The sequence below is a fragment of the Dipodomys ordii genome, unplaced genomic scaffold (assembly GCF_000151885.1).
Source record: "Dipodomys ordii isolate 6190 unplaced genomic scaffold, Dord_2.0 Scaffold6, whole genome shotgun sequence".
Classification (NCBI taxonomy): domain Eukaryota; kingdom Metazoa; phylum Chordata; class Mammalia; order Rodentia; family Heteromyidae; genus Dipodomys; species Dipodomys ordii.
This window is the reverse complement of record NW_012267222.1, coordinates 18,453,090-18,466,687: the sequence shown is the minus strand read 5'-3', so window position 1 is coordinate 18,466,687 and position 13,598 is coordinate 18,453,090. Positions and strand designations below refer to the sequence as shown.

At 54.6% G+C, this 13,598-nt stretch overlaps 1 protein-coding gene across 2 annotated transcripts in view; it reads left to right on the top strand.

Moving 5' to 3' along the window:
- The window catches only part of Arhgef10l (Rho guanine nucleotide exchange factor (GEF) 10-like), a 120,966-nt gene that overhangs the window by 29,661 nt on the left and 77,707 nt on the right, over positions 1 to 13,598 (top strand). For both annotated transcript variants that reach the window (XM_013035162.1, XM_013035155.1), the window contains exons 2-4: positions 2,520 to 2,601; positions 6,964 to 7,122; positions 7,901 to 7,934. In XM_013035162.1, the coding sequence (XP_012890616.1) occupies positions 2,565 to 2,601; positions 6,964 to 7,122; positions 7,901 to 7,934 (230 nt within the window). In that variant the 5' untranslated portion in view covers positions 2,520 to 2,564. The remainder of the gene's footprint in view (positions 1 to 2,519; positions 2,602 to 6,963; positions 7,123 to 7,900; positions 7,935 to 13,598) is intronic.

Sequence of the window (13,598 nt, the reverse complement as noted above, 5' to 3'; positions counted from 1 at the left end):
AGTGCTAGCCTTGAGCTGAAGAGCTGAGGGACAGTGCCCAGGCCCAGAGTTCAAGCCCCAGGAACAGACCCTCCCCCCCCAAAAAAAAAACCCCTAGCATTGCCGGGCACTGGTGGCTCATGATACCAGCTACTCAGGAGGCTGAGATCTGAGGATCTCTGTTCAAAAGCAGCCGAGGCACAGAGAAATCAGAGAGATTCTTGTCTTCAGTTAACTAGCAATAAGTCAGAAGTGGAGATGTGGCTCAAGTGGTAGAGCTGTAGCCTTAAGTGGAAAAAGCTAAGTAAGATCATGAGGCCCTGAGTTCAAGCCTGACCACCATCATACACAAAAGAACCCAGCATGGGTTGGGAATGGGGCTTAGTGATAGAGTGCTTGCCTAGCATGCAGGAAGCCCTGGGTTGGACTACTCAGTACCACCTAAAGAGAAAAAGCCAGAAGTGGCTCTGTGGCTCAAGTGGTAGAGTGCTAGCCTTGAGCACAGAGAGGCTCAGGGACAGAGCTCAGGCTCTGAGTTCAAGCCCCAGGCCCGGAAAAAAAAAAAAGAAAAGAACTCAGCATTATCCAGTACCACCCCACTGGCCTCTGTCACTTCCCACACACTGCTCACCTACACACTCTTGCTACACCTTTATCTGAACTCCACCCACTGGGACACCTGTAGCACAGAACCTGGCTCCTCCCTTGCTCTCCTCTGTCTGGCTGTGTCTGAGGGCCCCCTCCTCCTCCTCACCTTTTGAACACTCATCCATCATCCACAGGGACCACTGAGAGCTCGCTGATGGTCCTGAACCCTAAGCAGATGCTACTATAATCATGCTGATGATCAAGTTAATAGACACAGTAGGAGATTGTTAATCCTGAGCCATGATAAGATAGAACAATGAATATAATACACTGTAATAAAATGTGATTGTAGCTGATCCCCGCCATTCAAAATACCTCACTGTGCTGTGTGTCCCTTCTTGGGGTGCCCCTGTGATGTGGAGAAGGCTGGTGGCTGTCCAGGGTGTTGCAGAAGGTCTGCGGGACTGGGAATGATGGCGGTTGGCTGCCGGCAACGGAAACTTGGTGCACAAGGAGGGGGAGGGGCCAACGGTACCAGCTATGCATGCTGGTAAACACTGGATGGGTTCTGACGGGATTCTTAAGAAACCAGGAACAAGGATCATTTCTGGGGTAGAAGGAAGGACTTTTGTTTTTTTTGCAGTGTGTATTACTTGAGTTTTGAGAGGCCCTGGACCACAGGGATAATAATGCAGTGGGCACAGCCGTAGGCTTGTGGGTTCCAGTACTGCCCTCTTCCTAGCTGTGAGCTCTTGGACAAGTGACTTAACCAGCCTGGGCCTTGTTCCCTCATTGACCATTTAGATTCACATTTGTTAACGTCTGTGGAGTGCTTTAGATATTGTAGAAGGTGTTAAGTGGATGTGTACCCTTATTAAAATTCTGTGTAAGCCAGGCACGGGTGGCTCAGGCCTGTAATTCTAGCTAGCTACTCAGGAAGCTGAGATCTGAGGACTGTGGCCTGAAGCCTGAAGAGCAGGAAATCGCATGTGACCCTTATCTTCAATTAGCCATCCAAATGCCAGAAGTGGGGCTGTGGCTCAAATGGTAGAGCACTAACCTTGAGCAAAAAAGACACACACACACACACACACACCAATTGCCACTTGCATTCCTTCTGGTTAGCACAAAGAAAGGCTTTAGGAGTAGAAAGAGTGGCACAGGCAGTTGGTGACAGGGGCAGGCTGGATCCCAGGGTATGCTGCCCCGTCTGCATGGGAAGGAGTAGATGCTCATCCTGCAGGTGGAGGTGGCAGTAGGGTCTTCTGGGAAGGCCACTTCTGGGCCCAGGAAGCCCCCAAGAGTCTGGCCTGCTGCTCCTGGGCCCCACACGAGGTGGGGCATATCACCTGGGCCACCTGGGGCCAGGGCAGCCACTCCGGCTCAGGACAACACTGCATTCTGCCCTGACTCCTCTGCCCCTCTGACCCTTTCCTTCTACTCATGAGTGCCAAGGCCCAGGGCCCCTCACCAGCTGGTACCAGTCCTGTGGGGGCAGGATGAGAGACAAAGAGAGGGTGGCCTTCCAGCAGGGACACAGGGACCTGCTGAAATCTGGGGTGACCAGGACCCCAGGAGGAAGAGTGTACAGCTTTGTCCACCATCCAGCTTCTGGAACGTAGGCCGTGGGAACCTGACCGTGAATCCCAGGCTGGTGGGGACCAGGAAAGAACTGGCTGGACCCAGGCTCCTGTCAGCCTTTTGGGCACTAGGCAAAGGCGGGGTCTGGCAGCAGTGCATTCTGGGAAGATGAGGGTTTGGGCCACACAGCTGCAAGTTCCTTATGGGTTAATGATTGATGCTGGGTGAAGGCTGGATCCTTTCAGGCTGCCCCGCACCCCAGGACTTCTGGGAAGAGTGTGAGAGCACCCAGACCCGGCGCCCAGGCCCCTCTGTGGCTTGCACTTTGGCCGGAAGCCCCGTTAACTGCTTTTCTGGCCTTGTTTCCACAGGTCTGCGGCAGGGACGCCCCGGTCTGAGCTGGACTTTGTTGTCTGATGGCTTCCTTCAAGCCTCCTCCACAGCCTGCCATAGGTACTGTACCGCAGCTCTCCGACTCTCCTCCCTGCTGGCCCTTCTCAAGGAGGGGTGGAGGTGGGGAGGGGGAAGCTTGTTCCTTGTGAACAAACTGGAATAACTTCCTCCTTGGCAGGCACCTGGGTCCTCTACCTGTCCCCTGCACCTGTTGCCTGCATGGATGACAGTTTGAAGCTTATAAATTAAGGGAGGGAGGGAGGTTGAGGGGGAAAGGGTTGGCTCATCAGGCAGTCCAAGGGTGAGAAAAGGAAAAAAAAAACCCTAAAAACAAAAAACCACCCAGATTAAAAAAAGAAAAAAAAACAAAACATACTTATACTAACAAAATTATTCATTGTTTATCTGAAATCCAATCCAGCTCCCTGTATTTTGTTTGGAAACCATAGCCCCAGATTTTGCAGGTGACATCCGGGCTCTGCCTGGGGGGTGGGGGGTAAAGGGGTGGGCAGAGCTGTCCCTGGGGGAAGGGGCGACCCCACCCCTTCTGGAGAGGAGTCAGGCCCTCTGAGCCAGGGCTTTGTCACCGCCCAACCTGACATGGATCCCTGCCACTTACCCTGTGCGCTTATGTAAGAGACTCAGTGTCTCCACAGCCTGGCCTCATCACCAATAATGTGAGCGCAATAATAACAACCTGTCCCTGCTGTCACGGGACTATGTCAACCAGTGAATGAGATGGTGAGGTGTGGGCCCTGAGCCCCAGTAGAGACACCCCTTCTTACCAGGGTGCTCCCTGTGGGGGATGCTTAGCAGGGCCTCTTTGCCCTGACCAGGGGCAGCCTCCCAGGGCTCCTCTCCCCAGGATAGGGCGTGTCCAGGAACTTCAAAGGTGGGCGTGTCTCTCTCCAGTCCTGCCACCTGTCCAGGGGGTTAGGAAGGGCCCAGCTCCCAATTACCCTGGGCTGGGCCACCTGATCGTTCCTTCCGATAGGAATCTGGGTTTGATTGCTTGGTGGGAGGGTGGCCAGCTGATTGCAGGAGGAAAGGACATCTCCTGTCCTGTCATGCTCAGGTCCGGAATAGTCCTTTCTAGCCCCTGTTGTTGGGGGTGGGGGGGAATGTGGCAGGGGTGCCCTGCCCCCCTTTCTCTTCTCCTCCAAGAGGGCCAATGTGGGAAGGCAGGAAACAATCAAACTGCAGATGGATGCTTTCTAGCTTTGCTCGCTGGGGTCACCTGGTTAGACCAGGCCCTCTGGCCATCTCCTGATCCCGTGAGACTTCCTGTTGTCTTGCCAAATCCCTGAGGAACAGAGCCTTCCCCAGACCCTGACTCAGTTGTCTCAGTGTTAACATGGTTTGCTCCCTGGCCCACTGGGAGCTCCTGGATACCCCTGGGCCACGCCTGCATCACTTTCCCCTGGGCCCCCTGGTCCAGGGGCTGCAGCTGCTGGTGGGCAGGGTGTGGGTGATGTGGATGACGCAGCTTAAGCGATGTGTGTAGTCTCACCCGGCACTGTTTGGGGAGAGGCAGGGTGGGCTGGAGAGGGGTGGGGCAGAGCTCCAGCTCCAGCCAGGCAGTGGTAACAATAATTATAACCCAGTGAGGACTCTGGAGAGATGATGGATGACAGTGGCAATAGTAATCGGGGTGGCACTGTCCATCAGCGGGCGGGCACTACCTGCTCCAGGGGCTTGGGGACACTGGCTGCCCTTCCTCCCCATGGCCCTGGGAGGTGGCTGTTGTTACCGCCTCAAAGACCCCCTGGGTGACCATGCAGCTAGCTAATGTGCGGGACAGCGGGGGTGGGGGGGTGGGGGGGTGGGAGGTGGGGTGGGGCCTAAGCAGAGCCAGGTGCCCTGACCTCAGTCACTAGCATCCAGGTGCTCTCTCTCTTTCCTTCCCCCGCCCAGTGGAGTCATTCACCACAGGGGCCAGGATGGAGCGCACCCAGGGGTGAGGTCAGCCCTGATGGCCTGTGTCTCATATCCCTAAAGTAGCCTCACTGATGCCAGTATTTAAAAGAACAAGTGTCAGCTGGGTGTAGTGGCTCACGCCTGTCAGCCCAGCTGCCCGGGAGGCACCAGTAGGAGGCTCCTGGTCCAGGTTGGCCTAGGCAAAAAAGCAAAAAGACCAAACCAAAACAACAAGAACAAAACCAACCCCACAAAACCTCCTATAAAATGTAACTCTATTTAAACAAAAAACTAAATCCATAAAAGGGCCAGGAGGGCGGCTGATGTGGTAGAATGCTTCTCCGAGGCTGTGAGTTCAAACCCTAGTTCTGAAGCAAGCAAGCAAGCGCCAGACCCTAGTGGTTCATCTTGTAATCCTAGTTACTGAGGAGACTAAGATCTTAGGGTCTCAGTTCAACGTCAGCACAGGCAGGAAAATCTGTGAGACTCTTTATCTCCAAATAAATTACTAAAAAGCTGGAAGTAGAGGGTGAGGCTCAAGTGATAGAGACTGGCTTTGAATGAAAAAGCTAAGAGGCAGTGCTTAGGCCCTGAGTTCAAGCCTCAGTATTGGTGTGCATGAACACACACACACACACACACACACACACACACAAAGGAAGGAGGGAAGGAGGGAAGAAAGGAAGGAAAAAGAAGGTAGAGCTGGGCCCTGGTGCCTCCCACCTGTAGTCCTAATTACTCAGGAGGCTGAGATATGAGGATCATGGTTCAAAGCCAGCCCAGGAAGGAAACTAGTGATTGAGTAGAGGGACAAAGGAGAGATCAGGAGTTCTATGTACTCACACGCATGGGTGTGAATCCACATATAGCGTATATGTACTTGACACGAGTATCAAAAACAATAGCAAAGTTGTGATAGGATAAATATCATTGCACAATAGATATCCTGTAATTATATATTCTATATATTAGGTATAATCTATGCATGCATGCTAGTACAGCAGCTTGAACTCAGGATCTTGCATTCCCATTCATCTTGTTTGCTCAGCTGGTGCTCTTCTGCTTGTGCCATGACTTCAGCCTAGAGTTTTGCTGGTAATGTTGGAGCTGAAATCTTATGAAATTTTCTGCCCAGACTGGCTTCAAACTCTGATCCTCAGATCTCTGCCTCTTGAGTAACTAGGATTATAGTTGTAAGCCGCAGACAGTTGGTTTATTCTACAGTATTTTTAAATATTTGAAGCAAGTGATTTTTTTTCTGACTTTTTTTTGAGACAGGGTCTCACTGTGTGGCCCAAGCTGGCCTTGAACTCATCATCTTCTTGCCTCACCCTCTTGAGTGCTGGGATTGCAGGTGGGTGCCACCATACCCAGCCAGCCTGAAGCAAGCAATTCAAACCAACTCCCAAATGTTGTGGGAACCGCTGGTTGATTTTGTGAGCCTCCAGTGGCTTGGTAATTTGAACACGGTACATCCAACTTCCCTCTCCCTCTATTTCCTTTGTCAATTTGTTACCACCGGCCAGACTGTCAAAGCTTAAGCCACTTCTAGAAGCTCATAGCATTCATGCCCAAGGAGTGAATGAAGAAAAGGAGGAGCTGGTTGGGAGGGGAGGTGTACATTGTTCCTGTGCTGGGGGTTAGTCCTATGAAAGACAAGGAGGAGGAGGACACACCATGAGGGGATCCCCAGGAGGGAAGCAGAGAGATCAAGGATGTGGGGAAGACATTTTGGAGCTGGGAGCCCAGGCTCAGCCAGTCCTACCCTGGTACCTGCTTGATGTTTGTCTTCAAGCCCCAAGCATTTCCAGGCAGCTGGATTTCAAGCCGTAGAATCTGGCCCAAGTGCACGTGTAGGACATGCCAGTCTGTGTTCATTCACACCTACACAAAGCACACCAACACATTAGCACCAAGCACTTATGAAGGTGTATGCCCACACTCACATATATAACTAGTTGTATTTTAAAAGGCTTCTTGTGGCCAGGTGCTGGTGGCTCATGCCTGTAATCTAGCTACTCTGGAGGATGAGATAGGAAGATTGAGGTTTGAAGTCAGCCTGAGCAGAAAAGTCTGTGAGACTTTATTTTATCTCCAATTAACCAGCAAAAAGATAGAACTGAAAGTGTGGCTGAAGTGCCAGCCAAGCAAGATCACAAGGGGAACAGAACAGAGCAGAATAGAATAGAAAGAAAAACGCACTCACAAAACCAGAATTGGGAAATAAGAGGGGGAAAGGCATCAGTTCAAATCCTGCGCTCGCTCACTCTTGGAGCTTGCTCCTTCTTCATCCTTCCCTGTCACCTGCTCAGAGACTAACCCAACCCCCTGGACACCATAGTAGCACAGCAGAGCTGCCTGGCTTGAGCAGATTTAACCTCATCCCCGAGAAGGGCCCCATGCCCCCTGTCCTCAGATCCACAGGCTCACCACCTCTGGCTGCTGCCAGCCATGACTGCTCCTCTCCCTTGCCTACTCCTTGACCCTCACTTTGCTCTCCTCCAGGAGATCTTCTGGGACCTGGAAACACAGGTCCCTCCCCTGAGCCCGAGGATTCTGGAGAGGCCTTTGAATTCGATGACAGTGATGAGGAGGACGCCAGCCTTGCCCCCACGGGGGACACGGACCTCCCGCTGATCAGCTTTGACCCCGTCTCTGGCACAGGTAAGGGTGTTTGATTTTATTTTTTCAATTTCAGCCAGAGAGCTAGGGGAAGAGCAGGCTTTTCACGGGGGGTGGGGGGTGGGAGGTTGGGGGATGGGGGAGGGCTGGTGGCCCCAACGCTGTCCCCAGGAAGTGGGACTGGACTGCATTCCAGGCTTCCCCTGGGAATGGGATGTCTAACATTCCTGCAACATCTGGCGCCCTGCGTGTTATAGATGGAAGAGTGTGGCCTGGCTTTGCTGTGGAGACACTTTCTACCCAGAGCTGTGTCTTGGCTACCCTCCTGGCCACTGCCCAGAGCCTCTCTTACCCTTCCTCTCCCCCCCCCCCCTCCACCACCCTGTCCCGCCAGCCCCCAGCCAGAGAGGCAAGTTTTCCAGCCCCCTCTCCCTCCTAGCTCTGGGCGCTGGAAGGGCCCTGATGAGTCTGGTGGTTGGTCTATGGCAGCCGCTGGACTTTTCTATTCTGTCATGTGGGAGAGACTCTGGGGACCAGACTGGCCGGAACTTCCTGCAGGCTGGGGACAGAGCCTCCTCCGCAAGGAGCTGGGAATGGGGGAGTCCCGGCGTGCAGGCAGGCAGGCTGGAGTTTGGGATGTAGGCCCTGGGGGCAGGGTGGCACAGGCCTGACAGGTAGGATGGCTTCGTCAGGAGCAGAGGTTGGCCAAGGGCAGGAGCCCAGCCGCCCTCAGGAGGCGGGGAAGGGGGCGGGAAAAGGCTGAATTGAGGGGCCCAGCCCCCTCGTCTGACAAGCTCTTCCTCTCTGCCCTTCTCCACAGACTTGGACCAGGCCGCTGCACCACCCCAGACAGAGTAAGTGACCTCGCGCTCCTTTGCTTTGATGACTGGAGAAAAGGGGAGACCAGCACGGGAGGGGGAGGGGAGAACCCCCACAGGCCTTCCACGAGGAGGATGGCATTTCCCTAAGACCCTTTGCTCTAGATGAGACGGCCTGGTAAACTTCTGTGGTCTCTTGCTGTCTTCTGCCCAGGAGCCTGTGACATAGCCCAGGGCCCCAACCCTGCCACGCCCCCCTGTAGCTGTGTGGCTCTGGAGAAGTCACAGACCTCTACCTGGTGTCACTCTGACCCCGAGGAAGATAGAGTCACGACAGACCACTCCTAGGTACCGCCACTGGGAGCCGATGGAGCTGCCTGGCACAGTTCTGCCAATACCCTCCCATTCCATTCTTGGTACTGCTGGCGGTGAGGGGAGGCAGTTCTAATGGCTGAGGGTCCCAGTGCTGGCTGTCTGAGTCTTAACCCTGGCTGCACCCCCTAACGATGGGCCTTGCATGAGTCAAAGGCTCTCTGGATCTCAATTTTCTTGTCTATAAAATGGAGCACTTAAGGAGGGAGGATACTTTGATCCCAGTGCTCTTGAGCTCTGGGCTGGAAGCCGAGGCCTGCCATGCTGGTGCCTTCTTCTTCTAAACCTGGGAGTAAGGGTGGGATCCAGCTAGTGGCCAGGGGCATTTGCTGGTATATGATGTGTGGGAATTCTCGGCAGGTATCACTGAGGGAGATCGCAGGAGGCAGTCTCTGCAGGGGTGAGCCGGGAGGGTTTCAGCCGGGCCAGTGCTGGGTAATCAGGTTCAGCGTGTGGGACCAGTGGCTCCGTGTCTCCTCCTTGATTAGGCAGTGGGCTGAATCAGCCGCCTCCGGCCAGGCTGGTTACCACATCTGGGGTCTCCCAAAAGCTTGGAACCTTCCTGGGTTGCTAGGACCAAGGCTACAGAGAAACAGTCTGATGGGGTACAGACATGATCAAGTAGCCCAGGACCACTAGCCAGAGGGGCTGCATGGGGGAGTCTGGCTTAGCCACTGGCAGGGTGGGCAAAGGTCCAGGCAGGAGTGGCTGGCCCCTACCACAGAGGTGAGGGCTGAGAAGCCGTGGGCAGAATGAAGGATACCCTCCCTGGGGCTTTGCATCCTGTCCAGCCACCCTCCCGGAGACCCAGCTGCCCCAGAGCTCAGAGCTGGGAATGTGGCAGCCACGCCCTCCCTGCCCACCTTGTTTCTCTGCTTGTGGTCCTGCAGGGGCCTGGGGACACTGATTTTGAGCCAGGCCTCATGGTGGCAGCTGGGACAGGCTGTGTCATGCCAGGCCACCACGGGGTACCACACCGAGGCTGGGTGACCCAGGGACCCTGGAGCTGGGGTGGACCTGTGAGGGTTGGAATCCTCTGATGGCCAGGCCTCCGTGAGGCTGTCTGCTCCAAGATTGCTTGGAGCCGCCCTGGCTCCCTTTACCCATCTCCTGGGGGACACCTGCCTAGCTTGCTAGCGTAGCCTCTCTCTTGCTATGTGGCTTGGGACTGTGTGGGAACCTCTCTGACCTGCAGTTTCCCTGTCTGGAAGCCTGGGGCATCACAGACCAGGCCTCCCTTCCCTTGGACTCAGGAGAGGCACCCATGCTAGAGTCAACCGCAGCAGCAAGGGTCCCTTGTATTGTCACTGAATGCCCATCCATAGGACACTCTCCCTGTGTAAGGAGAGGTTGGGAGAGCACCTGAGAGGCCCAGCAGCCTGACTTGGTACCCTAAGACGCTGGTGCCTGGACTCCGGGTCCAGTGCTCTCTGTAGCTCTCAGCTTCATCCCTTCCCAGGTCCTGCCACTTTTCTGAGTAGTAATTTTCCACCATAGAGTCCACTGGGAGGGGGAATCAACACTGGTCACTCTCCTCCGTTATCCAGGAGAAAAGGAAATAAAAGCCTGATTTTCTTAAACAAAACAAAACAAAATCCCAACATCCCCAAAGGTGGCCACTAAGCGAACGCTGTTTTGAAAAACAAAACCTGATTTCAGGTTTCAGCGTGAGGACATTTCAGCTGTCCTCCGGGTCCCCCACTGGGAGGTTTGGACATGGCCTTAGCCTGGCCTGGTTGTTGACCTGGCGTTTGGCTTTGGGTCTTGAAGCTTCTGATCCGTGCAGAAAGGCTGTGGGCTCCAGAGAGCTTTCCTTGCAAACTGAGACACAAGGCCCGACACAAACAACTTAAAAAAGGAAGGATTTATTTTGGCTTCTGGGTCTGGATGGTTCAGAAGTTCAGGTTGGCTGGGCCCATTGCCTGGTGCTGGAGTAGGGGCAGACCACATGGCCTCAGAAGCCTGGGGTGGCCCCTGCTCCCTCGTGGTGACCAGGAGGCAGAGGCAGACACCTGCAGAGGACCAGAGCTGTCTTTCCAGGGCCTGCCCCAGTGACCTACTTCCTCTAACTAGGCCCCGCCTCCTGCTTGCATCCACCTCCCTGGAATTATGACTCCAGCATAGGATGGAGCCATTGAATCCATTGATTAAATCAAGGCCCTTAGGATCCACCTCTCTCTCCACTGTTCCCCATAATGATCCTTTGGGGGACACCGCAGAGTCAAAGTGCAGCAGTGACTTTGTCCCCTCTGATCATCACCCCAAAATACGAGCAGGGGCCCCAGGGCAGTGACCCGGCCATCAGGAGGAGGGTGCTCTGTGGTGAAGCTGCCTTGAAGTCTTGGCCCTATGACTTACTTCAAGTTGCTTGCTTTTTTTCAAGCCTTTTCTTTTGAGATGAGTCTTACTGCTTTTGTCTGGGCTAGCCTTCACTTGTGATCCTCCTCCCTCTGCCTCCTGAGCAGTTGGGATTATAGGCATGTACCACCACACGGACTCACTTTTCTGCAGTAAAATGAGAGCAGCAAGCCTCTTTCACAGGGCTGTGAGGAGTGTGTATCTGGCTGGCTATGTGGTGGCTGCTCCAGATGCCTTCTCTGCTGTGATTGGGACTTTGGGTTAAGCGTTTATGCATTAGCTATGGGACCTGCCAATCTCCCTGCCTCTCTGTCCCCCATCTTCACAGTGCCTGGAGGGTGATGGGAGGTCATTGTACAGATGAAGGCCTCCACTGGGGCCTGTGGCTTGGAGGCAGCCAGGCTGCATGCCGGGGGGGGGCGGGGGGGAACAGAGCAGCTGGTGTCACTCATGGTGGAGTCCTGTGGATGACTGGGGGGTTCAACTGCCATGATCAGCAGCCTCAAGGCATGAGGGTGTCTGGAAACATGCCCATCTGGCTGCTGTGACAAGCCTGCTTCCCGCCGCTCCACACTGGTAGTGAGTTCCCTGTCCTCGGTGGGGCTGACCCCTGGTCACATAACAGCAATGATTGCATCAGAACTGATGGTGGTGGCAGCTGGGTTTCCCAGGGGAGCACGGTGGGACTGGAGAGCCCAGGTCTCTAGGAAGGAGACCCTGCCACTCCCCAGGGAAGGGTGGTGCTGGGTCCAGGGTCACACACAGATGGCTGTGGGCATTCGGGAATAGAGGCTGGGGACCACCAGGGTCTCTTGCCTGCCCCCCCAAAAAAACACCCAGCTTCATTCTCAGCATACTCCTGGGCAGGTGGGGTGAGGGGAAATGATGACTACGTTGACATCTCAAATGAAGGTCTAATGAAGGACGGTGAGATGATAGGTCCCCAGAGCTGAAAGGCAACTTCCAGGGTCTCCATGGAAATGAGACACAAACAAACAAACCAGCAAAAGAATGTCTCAGGCTAGATTCTGATTCTGGCAGCTGATAGGAGCCAGGCCAGAGGCCAGAGGCCAGGGAAAGCTCAGAGTAGTTGAGTGACCCGCTGCTAGCCTGAGTGTTTGGGGGCATATTACCCGATCACTCCATCTCTGGGAGCCTCGGGAGATGGGCAACGTTGGTCACACCCATTTTGCAGGTGAGAAAACAGAGGCTTCACTTTAGGCCTCGTCCAGCTAGTAAGTACCAAGTCTGGAATTCAGTCCCTTTGACCGCCCGCCCATCGGCCAAAGGCTGTGGAGTTCACCTGTCCTGGTGGACTTTGAGACCCTTGCACTTAATAAGCCCCTGGCTCTCACTGAGGAAATCTGGACCAAAGGACTGGTTCTGAGCCAGGGAGGGGAACGTGAGCCGGTGGGTGTATCATTGGCTTCCTGTGTTTCTCCTGGACGCCTGCCTGCCTCCCCGCTCAGAGCACAGAGCCTCTGGACTCTGGCCCCGTCTGGAGTTCTTTGCCTTTCCTGCCTGGATTTGCCACTGCCCCACAGCCCCGCTGTGGCCTCTGCCTGTCCTAGTGGAGCAGAGTTGTGGCTCCAGGCCCAGCCGTGGGAGCTGTAATTGGCCGTCTGTCGGTACACATCCTCCCCCTCGTTGATTCACCTGGGTCAGGTGCATTGTGCTGAGCAGGGGCTAGAAGCTTTCCTGGGCCTGCAGCCTGAGAGAGGAATGGGTGGGTGTGTGGGTGGGGGACAGAGCTCCCCTGACATCCCGGGAATGAGGGTCAGACTGTGAGAAGAGGCTGCCGTTGAGGTCTAGAGTTGATCAGAGTCCCAGGCTGCTGCTTCTACCAATGTTTCCTGACATCTGGGCATTTCAGCCTCCTAGCTCTGTCCTACAGGGACCATCTGGGACTTGCGGCCTGGCAGCCACCAGCGTCCCCAGTGGAGTCCTTCATGGAGGCTTTGGGGTCCACAGCTGTCTTTCCATGTAGCCCCTACAGGGGGAGAAGCACATTTCTCTCTTGCTCCTTCTCAGTCCCTGATTGCAAGCCTTTTTATTTTTCTACCTGGGACTCAGGACCTTTGCATCCCAGGACCTCCGGGGTCCAAGTACAAAAGCCCACAGCCTGTCTGTTGCAAACACACACACCAAGAACCTGGCACACTTGGGTCCCCTGGACCCAGTGTGAAGAGGCTGTTGGTACTAAACTGGTCACTGGTGGCTCATACCCATGATCCTAGCTACACATCCAGCCTTACAACAACTAATGTTGGCAGAGCAACAGCTTGCCCCAAAGATGGCCCTATTTGAGCTCCAGAACCCTCAAATACACTGCCTTGCATGGCCACATGACCGCAGAGGGGAGAATGTCCTGGATTCTTTGGCTGGCCTTATAAGGGGGAGGCAGGAGGTCAGACTCAGAGAGGGTTGGAACAATGCCTTGCTGCTGGCTTAGAAGATGGAGGGACAGTGAAGCACACAGTGCAGACGGCTTCTAGAGGCTGGGAAAGGGAACGGTGGGCTCCCTCCCGGCTTCCAGAAGGAGCCATCATGGTCTTTTGTTTTTTTGTGCTGGTACTGGGGTTTGAACTCAGGGCTCACACTCTCCCTTAGCCCTTTCACTCAAGGCTGGTGCTCTGCCACTTAAGCCATAACTGCTTTCTGGTCTTTTGCTGGTTAGTTAGTTGGAGATAAGAATCTCAGAGTTTGTCTGCCTGGGCTGGCTTCGAACTGTGATTCTCAGATCTCAGCCCCTGAGTAGCTAGGATTACAAGGCATGAGCCATTGGTGCCAGCCAATATGGTCTTTGGATCTCTACAACTCTGACAGTGTGTGTGTGTGTGTGTGTGTGTGTGTGTGTGTGTGTGTGTATGTGTGTGTTGAGAGAGGGGGGAGGGAGAGAGGAGAGAGAGAGGGAGAGAGGAGCGAGAGAGAGAGAGAGAGAGAGAGAGAGAGAGAGAGAGAGAGAGAGAG